The following is an 18,267-nucleotide window of genomic DNA, read 5'->3' as shown; positions in this document are numbered from 1 at the left end:
CTTAGCCTCACAGTAACACAAGGAACTGAATGTTATGGACTCCACTAGTTTTCATTTTTTTTTTTTTCAGACCAGACTCTATCTTAAACTAAAAGACACCTATTTATATGCAGATGTTAAGTGAAAGGAAGAGGAAATGACGAGGAGGAGAGAAAGATGAACAGAGCTAAGTGCCTTCTGCAGGAGGACAGAAAACTGAAGACTCACCTCATAACTGGGTGTACCAGATTCTAGGAAGGAAGGAGTACAGTAGTGGGGTGGGAGCTGGTGACAAGGGGACGGTGCTGGTGGTTGTTTGAAGCTGTTTAAGAAATATGTGAGGGCTTCCCTGGTGGCGCAGTGGTTGAGAGTCCGCCTGCCGATGCAGGGGACACGGGTTCGTGCCCCGATCCGGGAAGATCCCACGTGCCGCGGAGCGGCTGGGCCCGTGAGCCATGGCCGCTGAGCCTGCGCGTCCGGAGCCTGTGCTCCGCAACTGGAGAGGCCACGGCAGTGAGAGGCCTGCGTACCGCACAAAAAAAAAAAAAAAAAAGAAATATGTGGACGTTTAGATTCCCTCTCCCAGGCTCAACAGAAAATGCGAGATTATGTTTTGGAGAAAATGAACTAGTGAGCCTCAGACCAGGGGCCACCAGGAAAGGGGTAGGCTGCAGAAAGCACAAGTGAAGACAGGATAAAGTGTCACACTGAAACAGAAAGATCTAGTGCAAGTCTGTATAGAGGTGGGACCCTCAGCCCTAATCCTACACCTAACTGCAGAACACCAACAGCCAAGGAGGCAGAAGGATACCGGAGGACCCTCCCTACTTTGGAGAAACTAAACCACCCCAGAGAAAAGACCATTAGGAATTAACATTTGAGATTTTCTGTCAAAAAGCTATACACTCGGCTACCCTATGGTGAAGCCCAAAAGAACCCCAACTGGCTTTTTGATGTATTATTCTTTAATATAAGCACCAAAGGTACAGTGGATATTTAAAGAAAGCCTCTAGGTGGGTAAGAGAAAATATTGCTTCGATGAGGTAATAGGGTGCTATAAAAAAGTAACAATCAGGAAAAAAGTACTTAGAAATTAAATATGTAACAGTTGAAATAAAAATAATTTCACATAGGTATTAAGGTCAAAGAAATCTCCCAAAAAGTAAAAGAGAAAGAGCAATGAGACAATAAAAGAGAGGAAAAAATTAGATCAACCCATGAGAGCTAATAACGTTTGATAACATTTATTCCAGAAGAAAAGAAGAGAAAATGGTAAGGAAGAAATAAAGGAAATAAAAGAAAATTGACCAAACCTGAAGAACATGCTATATTGAAAAGACAACTGAGTACCTAGTGTAGTGAATGAAAAAAGACCTGCAACGATGTATATCACTGTAAAGTTTCAGAACTCTGGTGGGGGGATGGAGGGAAAGCTTCTAGAGCTAGAAAGAAAAAAAGATATATACAAAGAATCAGAATAAAGAAAGGCAATGGCAACACTGAAAACTAGAAGACAAGGACAGTGCCTTCAAAGACCTGAGGGAAAATGATTTTCAACACTGAAGCATTAAGTTTTCTTAGACAATATAAAGTCTCAAAATATTCTTTGCACTCTTTCTTAGAGAGCTACTGGAGGATGTGCTCCACCAAAATGAGGTAATAAACCAAGGAAGAGAAAGGCAAGATTTGATTCCAGAAACTGAGATCTAATAGAGAACAACAAAGGGCATTCCCAGGCTGGTAGCTATTTAAAGGTCTAAAGAAGAGCCAAACCCAGAATGGAGCAGGAAAGGAGAATGCTCCAGGAAGGACAAAACTGACTAATTGGTTCATGTTGAAAATTCTACTGAGAGGTTTATAAAACTATTGATGGGCATAGCAAAGACTTGGGTTTGTGATGAAAGAAAAGAGAGTAAATAAAAATATTGAGACAATTATTAAATTCAGGTGAAAAAATGTATAAGACTTAGGAATAAATAATATTTGCTTAGCTCAACAGTCAGTAATATTTACATATTTTGGTTAAATCTAAATATTTGGTTAAATACAGATTTAACCAAAAGGTATAATTAAATGAGGTGGACAGGATTAATATAATTAAATGGGGAGCCGTAAGTGACCTAAAAATCTTCACCTGCTATAATAGAAGTCAGTAGGCAATGCCTAATACATAAATGAATAAATGCACACACATATTATTCAGATGTAAGGAGGTAAACAGCAGAAGAAATCATAAAAAATTTTGCCTCTGGGGCAGGATGAGGTGAAGGCAGGAAAGGAAATGATTTTATTTTGTTACATACCACTTCCATGTATAACTAGAAAAAATAAAACTTAAAAATCCAGATCTTCTGAAGTAATCACATAGTTTTTTAGGACTTATTATCAAAAAAACATTTTTTTTGAAGTGCTTTAAATGTAAACATTGCTAAATACAAAAATAATAATAGTGTTTAGGATTTCAATAAGAATATTAAAGTAGTTTGTATTCATGAAAATGAGAATGGTGAAGTTGTAAATTTTAACATCTGTAAAAAGAATCAGCTTTTTAGTAGTTACAGTAAGACTGGTGGAGGGTGTGTTAGTCTGCACTGGAATACCTGATCGTCGTGTTCATTTTCTTCTGTAGTTTCAGTGTTAGCCTGCAGTGAAGTCTGGACATCTACAGGTCCCTCTTCAAATTCTTCTATTTCTTCATCTTCATTCTCATCTTCTCCACTTCCATAATTAGTCAAAGCCTGAGTTTCAGCTTTGGACAAATCTAAGTTGATTAATAACACAATTTTTAGTAAAATTTCAGCTCTTAATAATAGCTACCATTTATTGCATTCCTGCATTGCTCAAGTGCTTTACATACAGTATCTGAAATCTTCAAAACAGTAAGTACTAGAAAACTGTGGTGTAGAAAGGACAGGTAATTTAGTCAGGGTCACACGGAAATTCAAATTCAGAGTTGTTTGACACCTAATTCTATAATCATTCCACTCCACCAAACTGTTTCAATAAGCGATCTATAAAGAACTAATGTATAAACCTAGTCTAGAGCCTTCAGACTTACTAATAGACACTGGACATTCTTCACTTTCTTCATCTTCCTCTTGATCAGAGACATCAGAGCTCACATTTTTGGGACCGTCACCATCATAAACCTCAGATGTTTGAGTCTGTGTAACTGTTTCAGTCTCATCCTTGTCCTAGCCACAAATAAATTTGAGTAATTAATTCCTTAAAGTACATTTTTCAAAGGTATATAGTACATCTATCATAAAAATTAATAATAGTTATTATCTAATAAAAATATAAAGAATCATTTTAAATTTAGTTGTTTTTAGAAGAAAAGTTTGTCAGAAGAAAGGATATTTTATGATATACTCTGCTCTCAAACATTAAGGTAAAAGCTACTTAAGTTATTTAATCTTTTGTTTCAAAAGAATTATTAGCACATACTTTGTCTTCATCATCAATTTCTCCAGCAGGTGAGCCATGATCTCCTTCAAGAATCCTTTTGGCCTAAAAGCAAATCAATTAAGCAGAACTTAGGGGTAACCATTCATCATTACACTTAAGTACTCAGTAAACCTTAACAAATGCTGCACTTTTTAACCATCATCCAAAGAGTTGAGTGTTTTCTTAGAAATGTAAATTCAACTCTTTCATTTAAATCTTTTAAATGAACAAAACAAAAAGCAACACTGTCTACCGGACATCTCCTTGGATGTGTAAGAAATATCAAGAACTTACTAAATCCAAAACAAAAATTTTGATTCCTTTCCTTCCAAAACCCCATCTTCCTTCAGTCTTCCCAATCTCAGTAAATGGCCCTTCATCCACCCAAATGCACAAGCCAGAAAACTAGGAACCAGCCTGTACTTTACTTTTATTATCCACACTGAAACTATCAGAATGCGTTATTGACTCAATCATCCAAAGGTACCTGTTGTTACACACTCAAAGATAAGACACATAATTTCTTACCTGGACTATTGCAACAGCCTTACAACTGGTCTCTCTGCTTCCATCTCTACTCTTCTACAATTCCTAATCAGTATCATATCCAGACAAATCTTAAACTGAGATTATGTCACTCCTCTATTCCAAACTTTCCCATGAGTTTCCATCATGCTTACAACAAAATAAAATATAAGGTCCCTACCACCGTTTCTAAGGTTCCATAACTTGGTCCTACCTACCTCTGTGTACCTCATCTCCTACATGCTCGTCTCTTTTCAAGTGTTCCTGCCTCCCTGGCCTTCTCTCTGTTCTCCAAAACACTCAATCCTGCCTTAAGAGTCTTTCTTTACACTTAACAGTTCTCTCTGCCTGGAATGCTCTTCCCTTTCATCTTCATTATAAACTCCTCTTGTCCCTCCATGGCTTACCTCCCTTTTCATCCCCTGAAGGAGCCTCGTGATTCCGCCATCTAAAGCAACCCTTCCTATCACTTTTTTATAGTATCATCCTCTTTTATTTTTTTCAAGCTCTAAGCAATGACTGAAATGATGTGAAACTTATTTATGTCTACAATAAAAACATTATGAAAAGTGTGAAAAAGATGGCTTGACTTTATCCACTTTAGGTTTCAGAAAGAAGGGTTATCTGTTTCTGTTTTGGGTCTTGACCTGCTTTCCCTCTCATGATTAGAGTCAAGAAAAGGGTGCTTGTCTAGGGAAAAAGCCTCCTGGTATGCCTTAAGTTGAGGGGAAAAAAACATCCAATTACATATGTGATCAAGACTAATTTAACAGGGTATAAGCAGCTACAGGGATATACAACCAAAGTCCTAACTAATAACAAGCGTAAGTATTGGCTGCGGTGATAAATACTCCTGGGGCACCTACTGGGATTGGCAATAACCACTGCAGGCAGCTGGCCAAGGGCCGGATCCCAGCCCTCCTCTTTCTTCTGGAAACCTGCATAAGTGGCAATAACGTGAAGTGGCTATCTGATAATTCCGGCCACCTGTTCCTGCCTGCATTCCTGATTAACTCATATTACTAAAAAACCTACTTTTGCTGAGGTCAAGTATGATTTTAATTACTCACAATGATCAAGAGCTATATTTATATGCTAATTATAACTACTCCTAAAATCAAAATGCATGTAATTTACCTCTTTTGCATAAGACTGTATCACTCCAGCTGCTTCGATTTTCCTTTTGCATCTCTGTTTAACAGTTATACTATTATTATCCAAATCTTGCATGAGTTTAAAGAAAGCCAATTCATTAAATAACACTTCAGATATCTCTACAAGAAGATCTTCTCCACAATCTTTCAGTTTTCTACCAGCAAATTTTGCCAGTGAATCCTGTTCAAAGATAAACCAAATAGCTTTAAAGATTACAGTAAACTTCAACTGTGGGTAAAGCAATACAAACAACAAGTTTAAATTATAATACTCACCAATGAAAAAACAATATTATTACTTTTTAGTATTGAAAAACTTAAAACTAATGACTAAGCAGGCTAAGAAAAGATATATTAATATTACTAAAAACATGACTAAGTGGGAATCTTGCTAGTTCTGCTTACAGAGTATACAAAAGAACATATGGTCATCCTAGCTTTAGTCCCTATGTAATATAACTGCCAGCCACAAATATATAAGATAAGGGATTCCTAATCTCAGAAGAGGTCCCACACAGTGCCAGAGGATATACATATAAACCACAGTGAAAAGCTGAAGTGCCATGAGAGAAGAAAATACCATTAGAATACTTTTCAAGTTTTCCCCTTTATGTAAGGCAGCCAATCATTCTAATTTAAATGTTCTCTTCAAAATCAGTCTAAAAGTAAACTTTAGTTCTATTTAAGTTGAAATATAGCATCATCAAATGAACAAGTCTGCTATATTCTACACAGTTTTTACAAAACCACTTTTATTTTTCTTTCTTCCTAAAAATATGGACTATGCTATTTAGAAAACAGGCAAACAACTATAATGCTCAGTGCCCCCTCCCTCCCAAAAAACTACCTTATCTAGCACAGTGATGGAGAGAAGTACAAACCCTGGGTCCTTCATGAAAAAAAATTCATTGAATAGGTTTTGTAAGAGAAAAAGTAGAAGACAGTAATTTAATCTCTACCTCAAGAAGAATTTTCAACTCTGGGCAAGATTTAATGTAAACTAACTTTTATTCTTCATGTAGGTCTCCTTGTGAAAAAAATTAGGAATACGAAGAAAAGCAGTCGGATTTTCTTAGACTTAGGAAAAAAAAACCTTACGTGCAAATTAATATATGGAATCTTCCCACAACTATAACAGTAGACAGAACTGAGGAAGGGCTACATGGATCCTGATTAACAAAAACGTTTAAAGTATCAACAGTTTCTCTTTCAACCTGACTCTAAAATGGAGTTTTTTCTTTCTGTAGCAATAAGTTACCTAGTTAAATTTATAAAAATACATTTACCTAAAAATTATCCTAAACATTTTTAAACAATGCGTAACACCACAGATGTCTTACATTCCTTATGTGTTAGTACAACTAGATTAAATAGAGCCAGGACACTTTAGGATCTATTACTATAGATTTATATAGATTATATAGATTTATATAGATTATTATAGATTTCCTGAAATTTATACTTCAGTCTTATTAAAAACAAAATGAAAAATTATAGTGATGGAAAAGCACATCAACCTAGGGTTTTTAAAAATTTGATGGACAAAGTGAAAATACTATCTCTAAAACAAATTTAAATTAAACACAGAATAGGAAGCAAGGAAAAATTTTACAGGAAAATTCTGTAATACAGATGAAAAGAAAAACATATTTTCTAGTTTGGAGCAATAATACACATCACTGAACTATTTCAATGGGAAAACATACTGGTGAATTTAACTGTCAAGATGTTTATTATATGGAGTAATTATGGTATCCCTACTCATTAACACAGGGGTTCTCATCCTTGGCACTGTTAACATTCCACAAGGTGCTACTACCAGCCCCTCCCTGCCTGTTGGTCTGAGGAAACTGCTAAATGTCTCCCGGGAGGCAAAATTGCCCCCAGTTACAAACCACTAACCGTCGCATAATTTAAAGTTACTGTTACAGCCTAAGAAGTCTCTACAATCAAAAGCTAGCTTCCGGCTTCTACAATTTCCCAGATTGGTAAAAAAAATTATTTTAGAAAATATCATGGAATACTTTTTAAACAATTCAAACTTGAAATGCTCTTACTGGGTAGAAGAAAAATCAAAACAAAATTTTATTAGAGTTGGGACAGGCCTTAGAGATGATAAAGTTAAATGAAGACACAGGCCCTAATCCAACTTTTTTTAACTAAGTAAGCAATAACCTAAGAAGTATTAAAATGTCATCCCAAATGGATGCTAGAATGAATATCTACTTGAATAAACTGTGTAATGCCAGAAAATGGCAGAAAAAAAAAATCCTAACCGCATGGTACTTATTGAAGTCATACAAGTACAAACTCTTACCTGTAATATACTTCCAAGTTGTTTATGAAAGAACTTTACAAACTCTTTGCTCTCATCGTTTTGCTGGGTAAGAGTCAAAACCATGCGTCTTACTGAGGTTAGAAGTTGAGAAGAGCATACTTCATCCATGTGCTCCTGAGAAAAGTCCTAGTTGGTTAGGATATAACTTATCTTGCTTAAAAAATATTAATCCACATAATGACATTGTATTTTTTTTGCATAGGCTCTTCAGCTTTTAGATGCACACTTGGAAACTTCGTTCATAAGAATAGCCAAGCTCCCGCGTACAAACATTAAAAGGTTTGCAAATTTTGATTCACTATAGCAGATAATAGCCAGTAAAAGAAACTGGCTGATTCAACATTTTCCATCACTTCCTTTCTGTACTTTAAGGAACTACTCATGCCATGGTTTCCATATTGCCTGTATTCCTGTATTTGCAGTTCAGTTCATTTCAACTACTCTCACCACCACACTTCACCTTCCACCCAACTTCCTCTGTGTTATCTTCTAACTTCTCTAAGCCTTGGCACTGCTGACATCCTGTGCATTGTAGGATATTTAGCAGCCCTCTGGCCTCTACCCACTAGAAGCTAATGGCACCCTCCACTCTCCCAAGTTCTGACAACTAAAAAACATACCCAGACATCACAAAATGTTATTAGGGTCAAAATCACAGCCAGTTGAGAACTACTGTCCTTTCTTAACAAGCCCCTTTGGGCAACTCTCTTCATCACCTTAATCTTCCTTTAGAAGCATGTGCAATCTACATAATAATCCAAACCAGAGTTAACTTTCTGAGGTGAGTCCATAAAACATCCTTATCAAGTAACCTCAAGGTTCTGATCCTCTTTCTGCCACTAAACTCATTTGGGCAGGTCCTCTAACCTTGACTCAGGTTAAGTTTGTGGGGTTTTTTTCCCCTCCATTAAATGTGTGGCCAAAGGTGGCCAAACTAGATGATATCTAAGATCCCTTAAATCTAAGGATTGAAGCTCATTTTTAAAAAATTCATGTGTCAAGGCAGGCAATTAAAAAAAAAAGACAACAGTCCCTGTCTTCAAGGAATCAAATACCACTGGAGGAGTCAGATCATGAGCACATCAATCACTACAAGCTATGCACCGTCCAGTAGGTGATACTTTTAAACTGCAGGGACTGTTTCTTACTCATCACCTAGCACAGTTGCTAGCTCACAGGAGATACTCATTACTTGCTGAATAAATAAGGATCATAAAAGAAGCACACACTAGGTGCCCTAAGGAGCTGTGGTAGCACATCAGAGCTCCGAAGAAAGGTCAGTCAGGCAGAAAAGAGTGACAGCATTTTATATTTTCAATGATGACTAGTTGCACAAAGGGCTGATATATGAAAAAGAAATGGCAGGTATAGGAAATGTTGAGTAGTTTGAAATGAGTATTTATCTAGATGGAAAGCAGTGAGAGAGAAAGCTGGGAAACTAAACCATATGCAGTGGTGAAATCTCTCGACTTCAAAGATATGAATTAAGGTTATGCTATTGGAGAGAAGGAAGTAAAACTAACTGCTCTCAGGGGCAAAATCAATTTTTTCAAACATCAATTTTTGACTCACAGGTGATAGAGGGTAAGAGAAAGTTAGGAAGTCTAGCTTAGGTGACTGGGTGTAAGGCTGACACTAACAAAGAAGTTCTATAATCTTACCCAAAAAGTCAAGATTTGAAGTGAAATGAGACATCATAAAGTAGTTAAAATCAGACCATTAGTCCTACTCATTTTGTTGGCCTCAGAAATTGTCTGAAATGCTAAATTTAGTAGGGGATCCTTATGAAAGGATATAACTTAATCAGACACAAAATTGTAAATGCAATAAAATTTCCTGAGATGGTCACATTCCCTACACATAAAGCTAAATCATTTATATTTTTTAACACTTAGAAAATAACTGTACATATCAAATAAATATCACTACCAATATACCTAATTTAACCAAAAAGCCATGTTTAAAAGTATTTATTGAATTACAATAAAACAAAAACCTAAAAGAAAAAAGGCAATGCTTTGTTGTCTATGCCTAAGATAGAAGCAAGCAATACCTGAACAGTTTGTCAATTTACTTTAGGGAATGGTTTCAAACTCTTAAATGAATATCTACCTATCTATCTATAAGAATATATACATATTCTTATAATTTATAGGAATATAAATATGTGAGGGGGTGAATACATATTTTAATAAAGGCACAGGAATAACGGATGAAACTGATGTATTTGTCTTATCTCCTCAGATTCCCTTCATCTAGTCTCTGAAGTCCTTCTTGAGTGAAAATACTAAGAAATCGAGAAAGACATTATTCTAGTGGGGAGATACAGGCAAAAAAATTGTGATACTTTGTCATATGTACCAAGTATCCCAGAAGCAGTTACAAGAAGGAGAAATCCTGCCTGCAAGTACATGCTAACATACTTCAGCTGGGTCCTCAAGGGTGTGACTGCCAGAGGAAGGGTGAAGGGCATTCGAGGCAAAGGAAGTAACATGGGCAAGGTGCCTTTTTGACAATGTCAAGTAGGATACAAGGTATGTGGGAAGGAACAGTTATGAGGCTGGGACCAGGCTATAGAAGTTTTATAAGCAATGCTGAATCTGATCTGGATTCTATAGGCCAACTGTTTTCAAACTATATTTCAAACTACACTTGATCAGTTTGAAAACCAAAGTCAAGGTTTGGTGGATCCATTCACTTACTAATTAATTATTTACTGAGTACCTACTACCTGCATGTACTATACTTGGCACTGGTAAGACAGTAACCAAAACAGTTTAACATCTCTGATGTAAATCTTCCATTACTTCATGGAGCTTACATGTAACAAGAGAGACAGACAAAATAAATAAGCAAATATTAAATAGGTTATAAGGTGACAAGCACTATGAAGATAAAGAAAAGCAATAAGGAGTAGGGGAGATCTGCTCACCCAGTAAGTAACATTTGATTAAAGCCTTGAGGGTTCAAAGGAAAAAGCCATGCAGGTATGTGAAGGAAGAGCATTCCAGGTAGAAGTATCAGCAAGTGCCAAAGCCTTAAAAGTGTTAGCAACGCTAGCTGGAGAGTTGAAAGATTAGAAGAGGAAGCAGAGACAGAAAGAACCATTTGGAGCTGCTGTGGGTGCCCAGGAAAAGGCTAAGTTTTTCACTTTTCACATGGAATAATTTGGGCATAGACAGATGGATCCTCTCTCTCCTCTTGGCTATCACATCTCCTCAGAGAAAGCAGTTTCTATAATTGCCTTTACAAGGATCTCTCTTCTCTTAAAATATTCCAAAGGAAAAAAAAATATTTCAAAGAAAGCAATTACTTCCACCAAGGGAAGAAATGTAACTATATGGAAACAACTTTCTGTTGTCAACATCCTACACATTGGCAAGTACAAGTAGCTTGTAAGAAATGAGCCCAATGACAACATATTTTGGAGTTTCCCACATCTGAATGAAAAGACCGTCTTTTCATTTTTAATTTTTTAAATTTCCACTTTAAATGAGAATGTAAAAGGGGCCATCTCAGAAAGAAGGCCTGGCTTGCACGCTTCTTTCTCTCCTCTTTTGTCATTAAACAAAATTAATGGTACAGCTTACTATTCTCACTGTTAGTAGGAATATAAATTGTTAACCTTTCTGAGGGACAATGCACATAAGGCCCCAAAGCCTTAAAAATATTCATACCCTTAAAGCTCGAAATTCTATGTCTAAGAATTATTTCTGAGGAAATAAAAATGGGATGTGTATTTAAATTTAGCTAAATCATTTAAGTATTGTTCATAATAGTGAAAAAGAAACCAGAATAAACATAAATGTTTAACAACAGGAACTGACAAAATAACAGGCAATTCTGTTCTATGAATACTCAGCACTCACAGTAGCAATCAACATAGCTCACTGCTGGCAGTCCTACTAGTCAACTCTGGCTCTTCCTCTTTTGCACAACTTTTATCCTGGGCCCCAGTTCTAGGCCACCTTCTCTTATCTAGTGCTGGGCTTTAGGTGACCCTACCTACTGTTAGTAGGACCAGATTTCCAAAATATATCCCAACTGTCTACTTCTCCCCATCTTTAGTGCCACACCCTTGTCTAAGCCATTATCATTTCTCACCTGTCTCATTGTTCTTCTGAGCCCTGTATTTAATTCTCCACAAACAAACCACAATTTGTTTCTCTCTTACTTAAAATCTTCTAGGAGTTTCCCTTCGAACTTCGAACAAAATCCAAACTCCTAACCATACCTATGATGTTCTATGTAACTGGCCCTTCCCCCTTCTCCAACATCATCTCACACAAATTTCCTACAGCCACATGATCCTTCATCCAGTTCCTTAACATGCCAAGCTAGCTTCTAATTTAAGGCCTTCCTCTCTCTGGCAGGATCTTGCCTTAAGCTGGCTCCTTATGCACACCCCTGTTTAAACGTTCCCTCTTTAAAATTTAGCCTTCCCTGATCATCCAGTCAAAAATAGACACCATCACATCACCATATTTTAATTCTCTGCATGGCATGTATGACTACCTGATATATATATCTACTTATATGTTTTATGTTTACTTGTTTTTTTAATCCATATTCTCATCTTAGCATGTAAGCTCCATGTTAGCAAAGGTCTTGACTTGTTCACTACTATATGCCAGGTTTTGTGGACAAAGTAGGCATCTTACAAATATTTTTGAATGAATAATGAATCAACAGTGTGTAACCATTAAAAAATACGCTGTAGAAAACAGCAATTCAGAAAGATGTTTGTATTATTAATATCTGAAAAAAGAAGAATGCACAAATATATGGACAAAATATTACAGAAAGGTTGACAGAATATTGACAGGAGCTATCTCTGGGTGACAAAATTATGAGTGATTTTTAGTTTTCTCTTTTGTTTACCTATTTTCTTAATTTATTACAATGGAGTCTTTGGTATGAATTTTAAAAATAAATACAGAACAGTTTATTTATTTTTAAAAATTAATTGCTTACCTTCAAAAAGGGAATGACTTCTTTCATAATTGCTTTAATTTGCCGGTCCAGTTGCTGCGTATCAATTCTAGGACATGGGACGGTAGAAACTTCACTTACAGATTGCTGTGAACTATGATTTTCAATAACAGGAGTTTCCACTTTAAAAAAGAAAATGTTGTATTAGCAAAATAAAGTCTATGATGTTATATGTATACACTTATGCAAAATTCTAAAGAATATTAAACTCTGATGATTTTATGCTAAAATAACATAATGGAACAGCCATGTAGTTCTAGTACCCCTGATAATTGAAAGAAAAGTGGTCCAAAAAATCCCCATTAGGGCTTGCCTGGTGGCGCAGTGGTTGAGAGTCCGCCTGCCGATGCAGGGGACGCGGGTTCTTGCCCCGGTCTGGGAAGATCCCACATGCCGCGGAGCGGCTGGGCCCGTGAGCCATGGCCGCTGAGCCTGCGCGTCCGGAGCCTGTGCTCCGCAACGGGAGAGGCCACAACAGTGAGAGGCCCCCGTACCGCAAAAAAAAAAAATCCCCATTACACATCACATGGGGCTCTTATTTTTTTATATATGGAGCAATGAGTCTTACTTTTAATCAATTCAAGAACACACCTTCTAAACTATCAACCGTAGTCGGGGCAGCAGCACCATCCTCATCCTCAATAATCCTGCAGGTGCATCTGACATTTGTGTTACTTTCAGTCTCAGTCTTCATACGCTCATATTCTCTCATTCTGGCTAATGCTTGATCTAAGTGAATCACAGTGTTACCTGCATATGGAACAGAAATATTTCTAGAGGATATAAAAGCAAACTTTTTCATGTATTCCATAAAATTTATTAATAAAAAAATAATGTCTGAACATAGGTAAGAAAAACTACCTTTAACAAGTTCCAGATACTGTACTATTTGGGTACTTGGCATACACTATCACATTTACTTAATCCTTAAAATAACCCTATAAAGTAGATGATGGTACCCTCATTTTCACAGAACTTAAGTGACTGCCCAAGGTTTCACAGCCAGTTAAATACAGAATCAAGAATTGGAACCCAGGTCTCTCAGACTCTCAAGTCCATGAATACTTGGGTATAGTTTGATGTGCTACAGTCTGGAAAATGAATCAGGCACCTGGGCATCTTTCTTTTCTCTAATTTCCTTTCCAAATTTAGGACTTGGGTTTTTTTCTCTCTGACCTATGCAACCCTCTAAGCTTTTGTTTTACTACTGATGTAAAAAAATGCCATGTGCCATGCCTCAGAGTTACCTGGGTTTCCCACTATAAATTATATATGCTAAGAAATTTCAGTTCTTACCCAAATTATGAAGTTAACATTTTTACTGAAGACGTGATTGGATGAGGCATTGCTACCTCTGAATTTTTCCTACTAATTAACTGGAGATCTTAAAGGATGACCTTTAAGGGAAAGGAAATTAACATTTTCTGAACTTCTATTAGGCATGCTAGAGAGTTCTGTGTGTTTTTCACAAGAACATAGCAAGGTAAATAGGACCTCATTTCCTTAGTATATGCAGAGAGTCAGAAAGGTTAGATGATTTGCCCAAAGTCAAAGAGTTAACAATTCTTGAATTTAGACTGATGGATGGATAGACTTTTAAGTCCACATTCTTTCCACCACATCTTGCCTTTCTAGACTTTTGTTTCCTTATCAATGCCATTCAAAGACTATATTAAAGTCATGTTCTAAGATTATAAAAATTTTGCTTACCCAGATCATCTGTTGCAAAAGGCTCAAAATTTGAAGATACAGACATGACACTACCATTATCAGCATCATTTTGCTCACTTATTTTATGTGTTTCTCTCTCAAAGTTCTTCTCAAAAGTTTCCTAAGTTATAGTTTAAAAAAACAAATAAAAGTCACTAATATTTCTTTTAAAATTTTATGATTAATATTAAAAATTTAACATAGAAACTAAGTATTTGCATAAAACACTTAAAACTGTGATATAATGAAAGTTATAAAAAGTTGAATACAGAGTCACAGAGAATATTAAGTAACCTTGCAGAACACTTTGTCATTATGGAGATGAAAATACACAGGCCCAGCTACTAATTAAATTCTATCTTGGAAAAGGTAACATTATTTCTACACCATCAGAGAAACTCTATCTTCAAACTCTAACAATGCCTAGTACCTTACTATGATATCTGGTTGTCTCAGAAGAAAAACATGACAGCATATTCATATTTTTTAAAATTAACTTTATTGAAATATAATTTACATACAATGCACCCATTAAGTGTACAGTTTGATGAGTTTTGAAAAATATATGCACCAACGCAACCATCTTTCCTAAATATAAAGACCATTTCCACCAGCCCAGAGAGTTCCTTTGTATCCTCTACACCCCACTCATATGATTTCTATTACCACACATTAGTTCTGCTGGTTCTAGAGCTTTATATAAAATGGAACCACTCATTATGTACTCTTCGGTGTCTGGCTTCTTTCACTCAGTATGTTTCTGAAATTAATCCATGTTGTTGTGTGTTTCAGAAGTTCATTATTTTTTAATGGCTGAAATAGTATTCCATTGTATGGATATACCACCGTTTGTTTATCCATTTATCTGCTGATGTTCCAGTTTGAGGCTATCATGACTAAAGATCCTATGAACATTAGTGTACAAGTATTTGTGGACATGTTTTCATTTCTCTTGGATGAGTACCTAGAAGAGAAATTGCTGGGTCACATGCCAAGTTTATGTTTAACTTTTTAAGAAACTGCCAAACTGCTTTCCAAAGTGGCTGTACAATTTTTACAATCCTACAAGCCGTGTGAGAGTTCCAACTGCTCCAAATTCACACCAATACTTCTTATTGTCAATCTTTTAAATTTCAGCCTTTCTAGTGGATGTGAGATAGTACCTCACGTAGTTCTGATTTGCACACTGGTCATTTACATATCTTCTTTTGTGAAGCGTATGTTCAAATCTCTTGCCCATTTTTTTTGAGTTGATTTCTTACAATTGAGTTGTAGAAGTTCCTCATATAGTCAGGATTTGTCTTTTACACAGTCATTTGCCAGATATATGTACTGAGGTTGTTTTCTCCTAATGGTATCTTTTGAAAAGCAGAAAGATTTTATTTTTATGAAGGCTGATTTATCAATTTTTTTCTTATGTCAAAATCATGATTTTCTTTTCTTTTAGAAGTTTTATAGTTTTAACTTTTCCAGGACTGTAAGTAGTTTCAAATTAATTTTTGTGTATAGCGTGATTAGGAGACAGCCTCAATTATATTTTGACTGTAACTCATTTCACAATTGTGTTCTTTCCTAGCTACTCATCTTTTAAAGTTTTCTCTTAAATTATGAAATGACAGGTTTGTCCCTGATTAAAGGAAATGCAGGCATTAGGGAACATGTTTTAAGCAATGGAATCATTTTGCTACTCCTTTAAGTAAGACTTGAAGGTAGATGTACCTTTGCCATTTTATAGCACCCTGGAGTAGAAGATGCAAATTGTTTCTTCCTCTTCCTAAGTCTCAATTCCTCAACCTCCTTGACTATAATCCCCAGACGTCTACTTTAATTCTCTCTTTCACGGCATGAAGACTTTTACACGCTCTGAAAGGTATGTGTAAAAGCTCCATAAATGGAACTCAAAGGACCTTGGCCTAGAAATGTGGAGAATGAGACTCTATATCCATCCAGTATGGTAACCACTAGCCCTGCAGCTATTTAAATAAAATTTAAAATTTAGTTCCTCAATTCCAATAGTCACATTTCAAGTGCTCAATAGTGCCAGTAGTGCCAATAGTCACATTTCAAGTGCTAATGGGTACTGTATTAGACAATGAAGATGTAAGACATTTCCATCACTGTAGAAAGTTCTACTGGATAGCACTGCTCTAGATCTGCTAAGACACCTACTTATAACGTATTACTGTATCTTTAAATTTTAACTTTAAAACCTTGTCAGGTTAACTTTATCATAAATTGCAGCTTAATTTTCAAAATTTACTGTTGATGATGCAAACCAATGGGTTCAAATCCTTTAAAATAATTGGAAGTAATGCCGCCTATCTGAAATTTGGATAAAAAGAAAGGCACTGGAGTTAAGGCTATAAAATTACTAAAAAAGATTTCTAAAAACAGACACTCTTCATGCTCCCTCAGTAAGTTATTTCAGTGCCTAATCAACTTAAATGTAACCTAGTAGCTCCTATTTTTTATGTATACAGCTGGACCACTTTTCATTTCCCACGAAAAAAGAGAACACAATTTTCAATTAGTTAAAGTAACAATTAATCCCAAGTAGCAATTAGTTACATTAATTTGTATTTGCCATTATAAAGTCAACCAAAACCATGTAGTTCTTGCACACAGGTTTATGTTCATAGTAGTACAGGAGTTGGAGCCTAGTGAAGAAAAGTTTTAAGCAGGAAAGATGACTTGGGGAAGTATTGTTTTAAACATGAGTAAAATAAAAGCAAAAATTGAGAAAAAGTCCTCAATAATTGTAAGGAAATTACTATACATGAAGAAGAGAAGATGATCTTTTTGAGAAAACACTGTCTTTTCAGAAAAAAACGTGTATGTTATATTAACAATGGGCAGAAACACAGTAATATGCTTCCAACTCTATACCTATAGCAGGTATTTGCTAATCAATTATGACACTCTTATCCATGAATATCCAGGTGCTGAAGTTGGTATAAAAAAGAATGTACTGGGCTTCCCTGGTGGCGCAGTGGTTGAGAGTCTACCTGCCGATGCAGGGGACACAGGTTCGTGCCCCGGTCTGGGAAGATCCCACATGCCGTGGAGCGGCTGGGCCCATGAGCCATGGCCGTTGAGCCTGCGCGTCCGGAGCCTGTGCTCCGCAACGGGAGAGGCCACAACAGTGAGGCCCGCGTACCGCAAAAAAATAAATAAATAAAAATAAAATAAAAAAGAATGTACTTGTTATCCCAGGACCACATATAATCTTTTACAACAGAATCAGGGTCTGAACCTTTAAATAGGTGATTTCAAATGCCTAGTTCATTATCTCCTCAGTATCCTCGTAGTTTGCCATACAGTTATCCAATCCAGTATGTGTGAGGTAGGTGTTATTTGGAGGACATAGTTTATTGAAAATATACATTTTCCTCACCACTCTTTTCCATTTCCAGGCCCTTTTTATTTTACTCAAAATTTTCATCAATTTTAATATATTAAATTACATTTTCTTCCAGGCTTTCTTTTGTCTAGGCTTCTCTTCTAACTCAAAGACTAACTCAATTTATCTTGTATTTACTCAAGGGTTCTTTGATCTAACTGCTGTCTGGTTTACTCAATGTCTTGAATGAAGACAACAATTTTTACTGAGTGTCTATTATGACTCAACTCCTATGTTGGACAAAGGAGATATAAATATGGCTATTTCAGACCTTATAACTTATTAATTTTTGGTGTTTGACTGCTGTCATATTGTGACTGAATTTTATACCTCACCTCAAAATAAAGCAATACACTACACTCAGCTTTTTAAAAAAGCTAAAAAACAAATATATTAGGTATACTCACAATTTATTAACAACCTACTTAACTTTTGTTAGCTGCATACTGAAATTATGTCTACAATTTCATTAATCATTATCAGCTTACATCATCAGTAGTAGCAAGGCTTTCACTGGGAGTAAGTTCTGAGTTTGATGCTATCCAAGTACCAGAATTCACTGACTTTACGTTTTCCCCTTCTTTTTCATGGTTCTCAGAAATATGTCTGGATACTATGTCCTAAATAAGGAAATAAGATAGATATGAAAAACATTAGTGTTTAATCACAAAATTAAAAGTAGAAGTAGATACCAGAACAAATGCAATACTCCTGACCTCAAA

General features: G+C 35.9%; 1 protein-coding gene across 24 annotated transcripts in view; it reads right to left on the bottom strand.

Moving 5' to 3' along the window:
- The window catches only part of PCM1 (pericentriolar material 1), an 88,774-nt gene that overhangs the window by 7,064 nt on the left and 63,443 nt on the right, over window positions 1-18,267 (bottom strand). For all 24 annotated transcript variants that reach the window (XM_079909355.1, XM_079909353.1, XM_079909334.1 and 21 more), the window contains 9 exons: window positions 18,034-18,165; window positions 14,146-14,266; window positions 13,027-13,185; window positions 12,418-12,557; window positions 7,423-7,557; window positions 5,089-5,286; window positions 3,427-3,489; window positions 3,038-3,173; window positions 2,580-2,740 (listed from right to left, as the gene is read on the bottom strand). In XM_079909355.1, coding sequence (XP_079765481.1) covers window positions 2,580-2,740; window positions 3,038-3,173; window positions 3,427-3,489; window positions 5,089-5,286; window positions 7,423-7,557; window positions 12,418-12,557; window positions 13,027-13,185; window positions 14,146-14,266; window positions 18,034-18,165 — 1,245 coding nt within the window. The remainder of the gene's footprint in view (window positions 1-2,579; window positions 2,741-3,037; window positions 3,174-3,426; window positions 3,490-5,088; window positions 5,287-7,422; window positions 7,558-12,417; window positions 12,558-13,026; window positions 13,186-14,145; window positions 14,267-18,033; window positions 18,166-18,267) is intronic.

The sequence above is a fragment of the Stenella coeruleoalba genome, assembly GCF_951394435.1.
Source record: "Stenella coeruleoalba genome assembly, chromosome: 21".
NCBI classification, from domain to species: domain Eukaryota; kingdom Metazoa; phylum Chordata; class Mammalia; order Artiodactyla; family Delphinidae; genus Stenella; species Stenella coeruleoalba.
The sequence above is the reverse complement of the archived record's forward strand: the minus strand, read 5'-3'. Positions and strand labels throughout refer to the sequence as shown.